The sequence below is a fragment of the Schistocerca gregaria genome, chromosome 1 (assembly GCF_023897955.1).
Source record: "Schistocerca gregaria isolate iqSchGreg1 chromosome 1, iqSchGreg1.2, whole genome shotgun sequence".
Classification (NCBI taxonomy): Eukaryota; Metazoa; Arthropoda; class Insecta; order Orthoptera; family Acrididae; genus Schistocerca; species Schistocerca gregaria.
The window spans coordinates 831492932-831509410 of NC_064920.1; the positions used below are offsets into that span (position 1 = coordinate 831492932).

The window sequence follows — 16479 nt, forward strand, 5'->3', positions numbered from 1 at the left end:
GAAGGTATTTGTAACATGCGATAATGGTGTTACTTAAAACTTGTACAAAAAATGACCGATAGTTCACATGAAAATTAAAACTGAATATGGCAGACAAGGCGAAGAGTAGGGAGGAAGTGGTAGCGTTCGGGGCCGTGACTGGCTTATCACAAGGCGACGGCTGTGCCAGTCCGCATGTTTGCACCATGCTGTGCTCATAGTAAGTGTTCTCTGATAGTATAACATGTAATTTAAATGACTCCAAAATTTAGTATCGATAGGAAACTCGCTGCATGGTAAAGTGAATCATGGCTAACAGTTTTGCTCTGACCTTGGGGTGAAAGCATACAACAGACCACTTAGCATCATCTACAACAACACACAGAGGAACTCTTGCCTGTACACAAATCAACTTGCAGTGGTAAAACAAATCAGTTCTTTTTCATCATCAAAAAAACTTCGCTGCTCTCTGGGGGTTAACACCCCGAAGTCGTCATATCCTTTCTTATACACTTACAGGGTAAAACAGATCAATTCTGTTTCACAGCTTTGTGCATTGAGTTAACCAATCAAGGAACTACCACTTAAGAAAAACAGAAAGCATGGACAGAAAAAGAATAAATAGTCAGGAAAGATTCCAAAGAATTGCAGGGATAGACGTTAGTAGCAATGGGGTAGTGAGGGAATGAGGGGGGCTATGGTTGTGCTTAATCATCTAGCTCGGAAAGGGTGCAACAATCAGGAGTTGCATTAATAAATGTCTGCATTCAATGCATAGGTGGAATTCACTGTATGTAGGGGTTTCATAAGTGATTCGCTGAATCGAAAGCTTTAGTACTGGATGTTGGGGTCTAGTAAGACAAGGGATTTTACCAATGAGAAAAATAATGTCGTGTTTAATGCGGAGTTTGTTCTGGGTATATTTGTGTACAGCCATCCTTGATCGCAACGTCAGTGTAGCCCGACATATTGGCCATTTATGCCGAGTGGCCCACTTGCGACGAACCGGGAGGGTGCTCACGTTGAAGAATAAGGGATTGGGTATAATAGTGAACGAGTTCAGGTAACAAGTTTCAGTGTAAAAATTGATTGAGCAGAGATAACAGAGAAATTGCGACTGTAGTAGTCGTATTGGAATACAAAAGGCTTCCTTCCCCCTCCCTCTGGGGGGAGGAAATGATGAACAGACAAAAGAGATAGGGAGGCAATTGGTTTACGAAAGCAAATATTGAAAGAATAAACCAATCAGCTGGGCGCTCTGCGGGCACTAACCACAACGTGTAAGATACATGGCTCTGGAGGAGGATACTTGCCGCCTCATTTACGACACTGTGGCAGATCGGATGCATAAATTTTACATGGGGTGGAGTCTGGCGGCGTGGCTTGCTCCTCGACCGTTTCCCGGCTGTCTCTGGGGTCTGGATGAATTGTCAGTGAATTGTTTTCTTCTGCTGACTGTATGAGGGGCCCACGTTTCCAGAGTTCTGCTTGCAGTTTTTACTCATGTTCTCTGATTCCGCACCAGAATAGCACTGCACGTCAGCATGGCCTGCCTTTCAGCAGCGTTGGCATGGCTGCTCGTATTTAAGAATTGGTGACAGTGGCTAGAAACGGCGCCGAAGGTAATTTCAGAGGTGTTGATGGCTGGGCGCCGAGTCTCAGCTAGCTGGCCAGAACATGTGTGTTTCGTTGATGGTGGCGCGCAACTGGAACATGCCACTGCACTACATTGGGGTGGCGCGGAATGTGGCTAACCGCGGCATGACGTAGCACTGGACTGCCTGGAGGCAGCAGCGGCATGGCTGGCTGTGTGGCGCAATAAAGCGCTTGGCCATGCAAGTGGCCTGGTGTTCGCTGCGGCAGCTGTTTGGAAAGAACACCGAAGCGGCAGGAGGCTGGATGGTGAACTACAGTGCGTGCGCATGTTATTGCACATCGCATCTGGCGCGTCAAGTGTGAAGTACCTCTGGCAGCTTCATTGGGTATGGGAGTTAGATCAATAAGACGGGCCTAAAGGTGAGCCATCCGACTCCTGACACCAGTTGTTAATGCGTCAGGATTGGCCAGGAGGGGAAAGCAGTAGGCACCTGTTGAGGTGAAGAATAAAACATAGTTTAGACTGTATGAAGTTTTAATGCCGTAAAGAAGGGCAGGCATGGAGAAGCTGCCGACGCTGAATGGGCAGCCATCCAAGAGAGCAGGTGAGGAGGGCGTCTGATCGGTTTGGAAGCTGCCAGCAGAAGAGAGCGAACAGCATGTCTGCTCCAAGCAGCTGGCTGTGGTTCTACCCCCAGTTCACCACCTCCAAGCCTTCCTATTGCTCGATCAGATCGTAAGATGCATAGTTCGGTAGCGTTACCTCATCAGCAACATGTGAGTTTAACTGTTGATGGTTCAACACGTGAGTTTCAGGGTGGATCTCTCCAGTTCTGGGCAACCTGACAGAGACGCTGCAGCTTACTGCCAGGCAGAAGGCACTGACGAACATAAAGTGAAAAAATAGAAATCAAACTTTATACTAATAAATCCATTCAGTATCGGTCCTCAACGTACTTATGCAACCTACCATATGTTATGGTCCTGTGACATATGTAGTACAATCACCCATTGTTTGCGCAGTTGTGCTGTGTAAGCCGCATTGTGGAGTGTACCAACGACGGATCGGTTAGCTGTGTAGTGTATGGTGTTAATTGTGTTCATACAAGTCCTGCTAATAATGCCACATGTCTACAGTAATGAGGAATACACAGATATGGTGTACATTTATGGCTTCTGTGACAGTAGTGCTAAGGCTGCAAGAGAATAATACCACAGGCGCTTTCTGACTCAACAATTACCTGATCGCAGGGTGTTTACCAAAGTGTTTATTACTTTGTGTGAAACAGGCTCTCTTCCAAAGAGACATTTTTTGTTAGAGTGTGCATGTTGACCAACTTTGTAAGAACAGGGAGAAATTATTGCAAGTGCTTAGCAAAGTACCAGTACAAGCATTCGAAGGCTGTCCCTGTCTATGAATGTCCCACAGACACGTGTATGGGAAACATTACATGCAGAAAACCTGTATCCATTTCACATACAGCGAGTCCAAAATCTCCACGTTGGTGACAATGCCCAATGACTTCAATTCTGTCCTTGGGTAATTTAAAATAGTCATTTCACTGACGAAGCCCCATTTACTTGACATGGAATGAACAACACACACAATAATCATCAATGATCTCGGGGAAAATACACACACTTCAGTGGATAGCAATTCCCAAGTTCAGTTTGCCATAATGTTTGGTGTGGCATGATCGGTAACCTTTTGATAGGTCCATTTATTATCAATCAGCGATTGACGGGAGAGAAGTATCCGAATTTTTTGGAAAATTCATTTGTGCAACTATTGGAAGACGTTCTTTTAGCCAAGTGAACTGGAATGTACTTTCAAAGTGGCAGTGCCCCTCCCTGTTTTACCTTATGTGTGAGACACTATCTCTACCGCACCTACCCTAATCGCTGGATTCGTCATTGTGGTGCTATTAACTGGCCTCCAAGATCAGCTGACCTTACACCTTTAGATTTCTGTTTGTGGGGTTGGATGAAATCAGAGGTGCACAAAGTGTAGGTAAATACACGTGATAAACTGCTTTGTTGTATCATGGATGCTGCCGAATTGATTAGGAACCAATCACAGGCGACTGAACAAGCAACACAACATGTTACTGGTGGAGCCCATAAGTGCATTGATGTTAATGGTGGGGTATTCGAACCTGTTCTGTGAGCTGTACAACATCTGTACAATAAGTGTTAAAGCTGTTTGTAAAAGACGTGGTACGTCTTTTTCAACTGATTACATGTAACATGCATGTTGTAATGCATTATGTTCTAAATGCAAAGTAAATAAACATTATGTAAAAATGTGTAACATTACTGTACTTCTCTGTAACATTGTTCTCAAGAAAATTGCATTACAGTCCAGTTGTATTGCGTGTACATTCACATTGTGCACATTAGTTTTGCAGAACTAAAGTTCCTTTCAATACCCTTACCTCCCGAACGAAGAATTTGTGGACCCATGTTTGTATAACATTTTTTTGTTCAGGATTACTTATTCTATCACTGTGTAAAATGTTGACCTTTCCTCCCCAAACACCCTGTATAATTAAGTTCTGTGATATATGTGTTGAATAGTAACGGAGTTAGTATAGATTACTGAAACTAGCCTTCAGAAGTAGTTGTTGGTCTAAAAACTATAACTGTGTCTAGTTGACTCAACCTCTTAGGTATTAATTTCATCAGTCTTGTATGTAAGCTGTTTAGGATGCATTTTTCTGTGCCCTGTACTGTGCTTATATTGTGAATGTCACCTTTTGTATTGACTTTTAATTTCAGTTAAATAATGATTTACTTCAGTTTTGTAAAAAGCATTTCTTTTTTTTCTTATCAATTGAAAACAATTTTTATTTATTAATATGAGGATATGTAATGTGCCGGTCATATGCTAACTGGAAGGGCAAACTCCTTCAAAACAAAATTAGGAATGTAGGATTGTAAGAAACATCATTGACTCATTCATTCATCATGTCCTGTCTTTGTTAATGGTTTTGGGAGTGCGAGTCCTCTGTGACATGGAACCAAGTGCAATTCTTGTTACTCATCCCTTGGTTTGTGGCTTGTTGTGTTTCCAACATCCAAGACCTACTGGAACATATAGTACAAACCACAGTACCAACTCTCCAAACAAAGTACATATTCTTTTACCCCATTTCTTTCTTTTTTTTTTTTTTTTTTTTTTTTTTTTTTTTTTTTTTTTTTTTTTTTTTTGTAACCTTTGTCCTACAAATTCCAGTTACCTTCACTTTATTATATGAGGTAATAGTTCCAACACCTAGACATATTTTACTCCATTCTCCCTCCCTCCCTCCCTCCCTTTAGTATCCCAATGTATTTTGCAACGAGGCGTTATTGTTCCCAAGTGCTGACAGTATGTTTATGCTCTATGTAGTACCTCAGGTTACCTTTGGCTTTATGGAATCCAAATTGCATATTTGAAAGTAGCTCATTACTTAAGACGACTTCTTAAATTTTTGTTCAATCTCTCTTTTGACTAATTTGTTCGGACATTGCAGCAATATTATCATTCAGTATGACTGAATATTCTTATTCAGTGTTTAAAAGGTATAATCTATGCTGTTAACATATGAAAACCATTTCAATAACTTACCAGCAGTCATAAAAAGTTTGACTATGAGGGGCAGTCAAATGAAAACCGAACACCTACTACAATGGGACCATGGAATAGTTCTATTTAAAAGTAATCACCACACCCATTAAGACATTTCTTCAACTGTAAGACAAGACAATCAATTTCTGTTTCAGAGAATGCAGTTGGATGTTGAGAGCTCCACAATTGCAACCACTTCCTCATGCGACTGAAACCAGTATCCACACGCCTTCTTTCAGGACGCCATAGATGTGAAAATTACACCTTGAAAGGTCCAGGTCATATGGGAGATGTTGCAGTGTTTCCCAACCAAATTGCCGAAGTATAGTCTTTGTCTTATTGGCAGTGTGAAGGCAGCTGTTATCATGCAACAGGATGACTCTGTCCGATAGCATTCAGACACCTCAAGACCAGACGGCAAAGCCAGCAATGGAAACATCCCACATTTCCTCCACCAAAGAAATCCTAAGCTGTTCTCACAACCTCATCTTTGAACAGCAGTAACCGTCTGCTCACAGAATTCCTTGAATGTAAAACAACAATCAAAGTGCAGAAACTGTGATGTGCCATTAAGTCAAAATGCCCAGGAATGCTGTTGTACGGAATCATCCTGTTGCACAACAATGCCTGCTCCATACACTGCCAACCAAATGAAAGCTACACTTCACCAACTTGGTTGGGAAACACTGCAGCATCCTCTTTAGAGCTTGGATCTTTCATTGTGTGATTTTCACATCTTTAGCAACCTGACGAAACGCATGTGGACGTAGGTTTCAGTCAGATGAGGAAGTGCACAAGTGGCCATGGTTGTGGAGCCATCAGCAGCCAACTGCATTCTGTGACACAGAAATTGATCATCTTGTTTCCTAGTGGGAAAAGTGTTCTAATAAGTGTGGTGATCACTTTTCAATGGAACCATTCCATGATCCAGTTGTGGCGGGTGTTGGGTTTTCATTTGACAGCCCTTCTAACAAAATTCAGTTTAAAAGGAGCCTAGATATTTATTGCTGGCCAACTCTTTCTATTCCATTGACAAATTTCATAGTGAGAGTGATTGATGTTTTAATATCGGACATAAAGATCACCCTAGTGGTGGCCATCCAAAGTTGTTTTCTGTCTGCGCACAATGTTGCATATAGTTTGTGTCGGTTGGCAAGTCCCTCTAGCAGTGCAGCTAGGAGAAGAGTGTGTGTGGGTTTTCCTCTTCCAATTGGTGGTTTTCAAAACTTTCCAATTGCCAGCCTTATTTTTGCACACAGTTATTTGCTTACTGTTGGTTTTTCTCTCTGTTTGCCATTGTGGCTTTGTATGCTTTTGGTGATTCTTGGCTTTCATATTTTGAACTACTCTGTCTGTCCTTACATATTTGTGTACTGTTTTTGCCGTTGATCACTTGGTTCTTACAGTCATTCACTGTTTCTTGGAAACTGACTGTTGGCACTTTCACACCTGGGTAGTGCATTACTTAAGTGCTACTAGGCTGATTCATGCATGTGAATATGCTCATATCAATGGTTAAAAAGTTTCTGGAGTTTTCTTCTTTCAAGGCCGATAACACTTTGAAGAGGAACTTTGCTCAGGGAGCTCTTCAACTTAAAAAACCAGTGAAAATGTAGAAAGTGTGCATTCCCTTATGAGATCAGACTGACATTGAACAATAAGGATGATGGGTGACCAGTTAAAGACTTTCACTGTACATCAAATTTTGACCGAAGATTTGCACATTGCAGAAAAGAGGATGCTGCACCATGACACGCCCCATATCACACGGTCACATCCATCACAGAATTTTTGACCTCAAAAGGCATACCTGTTGTTCCACAGCCCCCCTATTCATCTGATCTGAGTTGTCGTGACTTCTTTCTTTCCCCAAAATTGAAAAAGACTTTAAAGAACGTCATTTTGGTTTCTGGAGAACATTCAAAAGGCTGCGACTAACATGTTAAAGGCCTTACGATTTGAAGCATTTCAGCAGTGCTGCTGAGACTGGGAACAGCAACTCCGCTGGACTGTAGCTTCTGAAGGGAACTACTTTGAAGGGGCAATATTGTTGTTTGAAAAAACTAAAGCTTTGTTAGAGAAAAAAGTGTCTCATTATTTTTATCACACATCCTGTAATTGAAAAAAAAATACTTACCTCACAGGTGACAGTTCAGCTTTTGAATTCCTTTGCACCACAAAATTCACATACCTTGTCTATTTTTCAGTGATAACACTTACATGTTTGTTGCATTTATTGATGGGTTAATTACTGAAAACCTAATTTTACAAAATGTAATTTTTTGTATGTTCTGTCTTAAATGGCATTTACACTCATGTTTTGTTGTTCTTATGGTGTTTGCTGTTCAGTTATCATGTAAAAGTTTTGTTATCCTTCTTTTCTTATTTTAAATTTTTTCACCTGTTTCTTTACATATTTTTTAGCATTTCCTTGCTTGATTTGATTCCATAACATTTTCACATGTTACGTCATCTTGGTTTGCTCTCATTGATGGTGTGGCCATTCCGAAATAATTGTCTTTCTCGTTCTTCATGTTAGATTTCTTCATGCCACCATCTGTCTGTAGTTTCACTTGAGATTCTATATGTACATTAATGTATTCCTTCCTTAAACCACTGTCCAGTATGTTTCAGAGGAATGTGGAAAAACCTCTCTTATGCTTGGACATTGAAAAATCACTAATACACTCACTGTTTACTTTGAGTTAGCAACAACCCAGATTAAATTCACCTTATTTTGTTTTAGAAACCAAAACTTCTAGAACATAGCATTGATTATTTCTAGTAACACAACACTGAAGATCATTTGATAGCATTTAAGGCCATTCTAAAATCTAACATTTCCAATCCTAAATTTAAGTCCTGTGACTTTAACCATTTCTCACCCACATAGCTTTACAATTCAAGCCCAACTCACTGGAACTCCCTTATATACAATAGAATGTGTAGTGCTATTCTATAAACTAATATTAATGTTCTTGTTCTTTTTTAAATGTTTATTTTAATACCACAGACTTGTGATGTATGATTATTCACATGTAACCCAACTAGCTTTTAATATGCTTTATTCATTATTAAAAGATGTGCTGTGAAATAAGTTTGAGGTTTTCTTTATTCCTCATTAGCATATTTGCTTCTTCATATGTCGGTTCTGCTTGTTCAAAACTGTTGTCTAGTAACCTAGAATTGTTTAGCTGACTTAACCTTCACCAACTTTGTGCAGGTTGTGGCATCATTTTGATGACAATATTGTACATACATGTTTTTCTTCTGGATTCAGTGTTTCCTAATTGATGACGACGATTTGGGTGCAGATTTTATGATACTATTGAAATTTGTTGTATCACGAAAGACAACATTGGTAACAATCAGTACTGTTCTAACATATGGTGTAACACCATGTTGCTAATTCCTAGTGCTCATTATTGTATTTACCCAATTATAAGACAAGGTTTTTTTTCCCAAATTTGTCATTCGAAAAATGCTGGGTGGTTTTACATTCTCGGATTAGACTATTGCTGCTGAGGTAAACATTTTTACATTGTTTAATACATTAATGTAGGGGTGTGTTAATTTACAAATGAAGCTTTGGCTGCTGGGATTTTGTACAAATTTATTTTGAAGAATTCTGAAGGGTAGGGCTTAGCAAACAATGCTTTTGTTTGAACAGGCTTGAGATTTTCCGATATGGTGAAGCACTTGATAGAATATTGACCTTGCTGGAACAATGACATGACATTTGACTTTGGGGTGCTAATGCAAGGGACATGCAGAAATTATGAAATAGACAATTTTGTGAGACACAGGAGGAAATAGCACTAAATTCTGTCAACTTATAAACTTTTGTTGTATTTGAACTAGTTTGCAGAAAATGTTCTGCTAAATTTATACATACGATGGTAACAAATTTTTGCTGGTTTTTAAGTAAAGGTAACTTTCAAAGGCGAAAATATCGTCTATCAAAAACTGTTACTTTAGAACAAGACGGTAACATTCAGATGAAACGAGATAGAGAATTAGTCCAGAATTGAATGTCTAACAAATGAAATAAATTGCACTAGCTTACTGCAGTTGTTATCCCAAGAATGAATTGCAGAGGACAGGCACATTGTTAAGGTAGCACCCGCAGATGCTAGTAGACCCCTGGATGAATGAAAGTTTGAGAATTGTACTGAATCATGATTGTGATCTTTTATTTATGTACTAGTTGCTACTGTCATGTATGATCTGCACTCTAAAATATATTGCCTTCTGTGTTTCATTATTGTTCAAGCACAGCACTACAGAAGGGTTGGAGAGAGAATGGTGACATCATCTTGGCTGAGAAGTACGAAGAGTGGGGGGGGGGGGGGGGGGGGGGGGAGTGGTGAGTGGGCAGCTGATTTAATCATGCTGCCAACCACGGAACTCTATACTGCGTACTTCAGCTTTTTATGAACGTCTGTGTTTAAGCTTCAGTTAGCCTGTATCCACTTGTACTGTGAATCAAACAGATCCTAAAATTTGACAAATAGTCAACAATAGCATACATTTCTGCAGGAGATGCTAAAAGTAGCAATGTTGTTGGCACTCACTGTAAGGTATGATGGGAACTATAGGGAGTATGTTAGGTGCTGATTCTACACAACCAATGAGAGAGCAGCAGGCAGCCAATGTGTTTGGATCAAAGGACATTGTAACATTCTCTCATCATTCTAGAAGCAAAATCTGCTGTGTGTTCAGAAAAAAAGTTGTGTTGTCAGGTCACACCATAACTGTAACCTCAGAAATGGCAACACACTCACAAGAGGTAGCCAAATATTAGTCACAGTGGAGATGCAAGTTTCACAGCTGTCTTCTTAGGCTGATGTCAGTGATGATTAAAACTAGTGATACCACAGCCTAAAGGAACAAAAAAAGGCAGTGAAGATAATGTAAACAATTTCTTTTTGCTTAATTTATTTCTCCTTGTATTCTAGGAATGTAGACAGTAAGTAATGGCATAAGTTTAGATTAGATGCATTGTTAACTTTTTATGTGGGTACTTTACATCAATAAAAAATTGTAATTTTGATTAGTCATAATATGTTAAAAAATTAATTTTTCTCAAGGACACTTAAAAAAGGGGGGGGTCGTCTTAAATTCGGATCGTCTTATACTTGGGTAAATATGGTATGTTGCTATTGCTACGCATTGCGTAATGTTTTCTAACTCTTTGCTGCCATCAGATGAGAATAGAGGGCATCTGATTGTGCTGTTTAAGTGATTACCTACATTTTATCCCTGCTAAAGTTTATTCTTGATCCTCACCTATTAGTTGTGTTCGATTGATTCTGCAAAGAGGGCTTTCTTGGATGTGGGAAAAAGTATTTTTTATTTAAGCACAACACAATGAAATTGACATTATGAATATTATTATATTACATTGTTAATATTAGTTAAAAAAAGCCACAACATTCCGAAAGTTTGTGGGAAAAGATCTTCAATGTAGTATAAATAGTTGCCCAACAGAAAGTTTCTTAATTCATTCTTAAACTCCACCACATTTCCCATGGAGCATTTCATGTGCTCTGACATATTATTGAATATATATGTACCCTTGAAACTGACTCCTTTTCGGCTTTTACCCAACACCTTGAAGGCTTTGTTGAGGTTTATGTTTTGTGTACTCTTAAAAAGTAGGCCATTAAATGTTATTCTTTTGACGCTGTTGATTGAATCTTAATATGTTGTAAGCATAACATAATTTTTAGTGTATCATAAATAACCAGGACATTAATTTTATATTTCCCTATATATTTATTGTTTCATTGTAAGTTACTTGTATATAATTTAATTTTGTACAATCAGATAATTGCTAATGATGAAACAGTTATTATTTTGAGTAAAAAAGATCGACAAATCTGCCAAAGGAAATGTCTTCTTTCAAGAATATTAAAAAAAAAAAACCTTTAATTTGCATGCTGGAAAATAATTCAATTTTTTTTATTATTTCTATAGCTTGTGCCACATCATTACCTCCCACATCTTCCCCTTCTTTCACTATTTTTGTAGTCCACACTATAAATTCTTATTGAAATAATTTTCAGCTAGAAGACCTCCAGAAAGAGGTGGAGGAACAGCGGGAACTAGCCAACAATAGGTTACAAGAACTAGACAAACTGCATCAGCAACATCGAGAGGCGCTTAAAGAAGTTGAAAAGCTGAAGATGGACGTATGTACTTACCAATTTTCCTAAGTCTTCATCCACTGTTTAAACACCATCTTTCAGAACACTGAGCACACTAAAGTGTTATGTACCCTTTTCCATAGATGAGATAAGTTAAACAAAAAAAAAACAAAAAAAAAAAAAAAAAAAAAAAAAAAAAAAACAACTAACTCATTTATACGAATACTACAATTCTGTTCTTTTTCTAGCATAATATATGTTTTACAAGATGCACCCAAGTGACAAATGCAGAAAAAAGCTTCCAAGATTCACAACCAAAATGTCAGTTACTTTTTATTTACTTATTTATTTATTTTCAGTCTTTGTTTTTGGCATTTGCATCAAATAATAAATTCTGCCAAGTAAAGTTTGACATTGTTGACCCTTCTGCTGTGCTCTTTATTGCACAGATAAGCAGCTGGTGGTAGGCTATAGTTGACACCTGCCTCATTGCTTATGAATGGAATTGTGCAGGCCTAGGATAGATTGCTACCCACCATACAGTGGAGATGAGTTGCAGACAGGTACAACAAAAAAATAATGAACAATTAAGCTTTCCGCCAAAAAGGCCTTCTTTTGAGTTAGTCAAAATACACTGTGTTCAAAAGTATCCAGATACCCTGAAAAACATAAGTTTTTCATATTAGGTGCATTGTGCTGCCAGGTACTCCAGGTATTCTCTCCCTAGACCTGACAAGACACCTCCTGAGACGCAGCAAGGTAGGAGTAGGCAAAATGCAACAGGGAGTAACAAAATGAAACTTCCTGGCAGATTAAAACTGTGTGCCCGACCGAGACTCGAACTCGGGACCTTTGCCTTTCGCTGGCAAGTGCACTACCAACTGAGCTACCGAAGCACGACTCACGTCCGGTACTCACAGCTTTACTTGTGCCAGTATCCGTCTCCTACCTTCCAAACTTTACAGAAGCTCTTCTGCGAACCTTGCAGAACTAGCACTCCTGAAAGAAAGGATACTGCGGAGACATGGCTTAGCCACAGCCTGGGGGATGTTTCCAGAATGAGATTTTCACTCTGCAGCGGAGTGTGCGCTGATATGAAACTTTCCTGGCAGATTAAAACTGTGTGCCCGACCGAGACTTGAACTCTGGACCTTTGCCTGTGAGTACCGGACGTGAGTCATGCTTCGGTAGCTCAGTTGGTAGAGCACTTGCCCGCGAAAGGCAAAGGTCCCGAGTTCGAGTCTCGGTCGGGCACACAGTTTTAATCTGCCAGGAAGTTTCATATCAGCGCACACTCCGCTGCAGAGTGAAAATCTCATTCTAGGGAGTAACAATATTAATGCGCTAATAGTAAACTGCAGGAGCGTCTATAGAAAGGTCCCAGAACTGCTCTAATTAATAAACGGTCCCAACGCCCATATAGTACTAGGGACAAAAAGTTGGCTGAAACCAGAGGTAAACAGCAATGAAATCCTAAACTCAGATTGGAATGTATACCGCAGAGACAGGCTGGACAGTGAAGGGGGAGGCATGTTTATAGCAATTAGAAGTGCAATAGTATCAAAGGAAATTGACGGAGATCCGAAATGTAAAATAACTTGGGTGAAGGTCACGGTTAAAGCAGGCTCAGGCGTGGTAATTGGATGTCTCTATAGGCCCCCTGGCTCAGCAGATGTTGTGGCTGAGCACCTGAAAAATAATTTGGAAAATATTTCAAGTAGATTTCCCCACCATGTTATAGTTCTGGGTGGAGATTTTAATTTGCCGGATATAGACTGGGAGACTCAAACGTTCATAACGGGTGGCAGGGACAAAGAATCCAGTGAAATTTTTTTATGTGCTTTATCTGAAAACTACCTTGAGCAGTTAAACAGAGAACCGACTCGTGGCAATAACATATTAGACCTTCTGGTGACAAACAGACCCAAACTATTTGAATCAGTTAACGCAGAACAGGGAGTCAGCAATCATAAAGCAGTTACGGCATCGATGATTTCAGCAGTAAATAGAAATATTAACAAAGGTAGGAAGATTTTTCTGTTTAGCAAAAGTGACAAAAAGCAGATTACAGAGTACTTGACGGCTCAACACAAAAGTTTTGTCTCAAGTACAGATAGTGTTGTGGATCAGTGGACAAAGTTGAAAACCATCGTACAATATGCGTTAGATGAGTATGTGCCAAGCAAAGTTGTAAGAGATGGAAAAGAGCCACCGTGGTACAACAACAGAGTTAGAAAACTGCTGCGGAAGCAAAGAGAACTTTACAGCAAACATAAACATAGCCAAAGCCTTGCAAACAAACAAAAATTACGCGAAGCGAAATGTAGTGTGAAGAGGGCTGTGCGAGAGGCATTCAATGAATTTGAAAGTAATGTTCTATGTACTGACTTGGCAGAAAAAGAAATTTTGGTCTTATGTCAAAGCAGTAGGTGGATCAAAATAAAATGTCCAGACACTCTGTGACCAAAATGGTACTGAAACAGAGGATGACTGACAAAAGGCCAAAATACTAAATGTCTTTTTCCAAAGCTGTTTAACAGAGGAAGACTGCACTGTAGTTCCTTCTCTAGATTGTCGTACAGATGAAAAAATGGTAGATACAGAACTAGACGACAGAGGTATAGAGAAACAATTAAATCGCTCAAAAGAGGAAAGGCCGCTGGACCTGATGGGATACCAGTTCGATTTTACACAGAGTATGCGAAGGAACTTGCCCCCTTCTTGCAGCGGTGTACTGTAGGTCTCTAGAAGACTGTAGCGTTCCAAAGGATTGGAAAAGGCACAGGTCATCCCCGTTTTCAAGAAGGGACGTCGAACCAATGTCCAGAACTATAGACCTGTATCTCTAACGTCGATCCCGTAGAATTTTGGAACATGTATTTTGTTCGAGTATAATGGCTTTTCTGGAGATTGGACATCTACTCTGTAGGAATCAGCAGGGGTTTCAAAAAAGGCGATCATGTGAAACCCAGCTCGTGCTATTCGGCCACGAGACTCAGAGGGCCATAGATACAGGTTCACAGGTAGATGCCGTGTTTCTTGACTTCCGCAAGGCATTTGACACAGTTCCCCACAGTCGTTTAATGAACAAAGTAAGAGCATACGGACTATCAGATCAATTGTGTGATTGGATTGAGGAGTTCCTAGGTAACAGAACACAGCATGTCATTCTCAATGGAGAGAAGTCTTCTGAAGTGAGAGTGAGTTCAGGTGTGGCGCAGGGGAGTGACATAGGACCGTTGCTGTTCACAATATACATAAATGACCTTGTGGATGACATCGGAAGTTCACTGAGGCTTTTTGCAGATGATGCTGGTGGTGTATCGAGAGGTTGTAACAATGGAAAATTGTACTGAAATACAGGAGGATCTGCAGCGAATTGACGCATGGTGCAGGGAATTGCAATTGAATCTCAATGTAGACAAGTGTAATGTGCTGTGAATACGTAGAAAGATAGATCCCTTATCATTTTGCTACAAAACAGCAGTTAATTCCATAAATTATCTGGGAGTACGCATTAGGAGTGATTTAAAATGGAATGATCATATAAAGTTGATCGTCGGTAAAGCAGATGCCAGACTGAGATTCATTGAAAGAAGCCTAAGGATATGCAATCCGGAAACAAAGGAAGTAGGTTACAGTACGCTCGTTCGCCCACTGCTTGAATACTGCTAAGCAGTGTGGGATCCGTACCAGATAGTGTTGATAGAAGAGATAGGGAAGATCCAACGGAGAGCAGCAGGCTTCATTACAGGATCATTTAGTAATCGCAAAAGCGTTACGGAGACAATAGATAAACTCCAGTGGAAGATTCTGCAGGAGAGACGCTCAGTAGCTCGGTACGGGCTTTTGTTAAAGTTTCGAGAACATACCTTCACCGAAGAGTCAAGCAGTATATTGCTCCCTCCTACGTATATCTCGCGAAGAGATCATGGGGATAAAATCAGAGAGATTAGATCCCACACAGAAGCATACCGACAATCCTTCTTTCCACGAACAATACGAGACTGGAATAGAAGGGAGAACCGATAGAGGTACTCAGGGTACCCTCCGCCACACACCGCCAGGTGGCTTGCGGAGTATGGATGTAGATGTAGATGTAGATATCAGTGCCTCCAGTAGTCATTAGGCATTATGTGAGAGTGGAATGGGGCACTCAGCGGAACTCGCACACTTCGGACATGATCAGATGATTGGGTGTCACTTGCATCATTTGTCTGTACGCGAGATTTCCACACTCCTAAACATCCCTAGGTCCACTGTTTCTGATGTGATAGTGAGGTGGAAACGTGAAGGGACACACACAGCAAAAAAGCATACAGGCTGACCTCGTCTGTTGACTGACTGAGACCGTTGACAGTTGAAGAGAGGTTGCAATTTGTAATAGGCAGACTTCTATCCAGACCATCACAGAGGAAGTTCAAACTGCATCAGGATCCACTGCAAGTACTATGAAAGTTAGGCGGGAGGTGAGAAAACTTGGATTTCATGGTCGAGCGGCTGCTCATAAGCCACACATCACGCTGGAAAATGCCAAACAACGTCTCGTTTGGTGCAGGGAGTGTACACATTGAATGAATGAACAGTGGAAAAATGTTGTGTGGAGTGACGAATCACTGTACACTATGTGGCAATCCGATGACAGGGTTTGGGTGCGGCAAATGCCCAGTGAACATCAACTGCCAGCTTGTGTAGAGTCAACAGTAAAGTTTGGAGGCGGTGGTGTTATGGTGTGGTCATTTTTTTCGTCGAGGGGCTTACACCTCTTGTTTTGTATGGCACTATCACAGCACAGGCCTACATTGAAGTTTTAAACAACTTTTTGCTTCCCACTGTTGAAGAGCAATTTGGGGATGGTGATTGCATCTTTCAACATAATCGAGCACCTGTCAGTTATGGACTGGCCTGCACAGAGCCCTGGATTAAATCCTATAGAACACTTTGGGACGTTTTGGAACGCCAACTTCATGACAGGCCTCACCGACTGACATCGATATCTCTCCTCAGTGCGGCACTCTGTGAAGAATGGGCTGCCATTCCCCAAGAAATCTTCAGCACCTGATGGAACATAAGCATGTGAGGGTGGAAGCTGTCATCAAGGCTAAGGGTGGATCAACACCATATTGAATTCCAGCATTACCTGTG

General features: G+C 40.4%; 1 protein-coding gene across 5 annotated transcripts in view; it reads left to right on the forward strand.

Moving 5' to 3' along the window:
* The window catches only part of LOC126272043 (E3 ubiquitin-protein ligase Bre1), a 263497-nt gene that overhangs the window by 75277 nt on the left and 171741 nt on the right, over positions 1–16479 (forward strand). For all 5 annotated transcript variants that reach the window (XM_049974561.1, XM_049974569.1, XM_049974584.1 and 2 more), the window contains exon 7: positions 11254–11379. In XM_049974561.1, coding sequence (XP_049830518.1) covers positions 11254–11379 — 126 coding nt within the window. The remainder of the gene's footprint in view (positions 1–11253; positions 11380–16479) is intronic.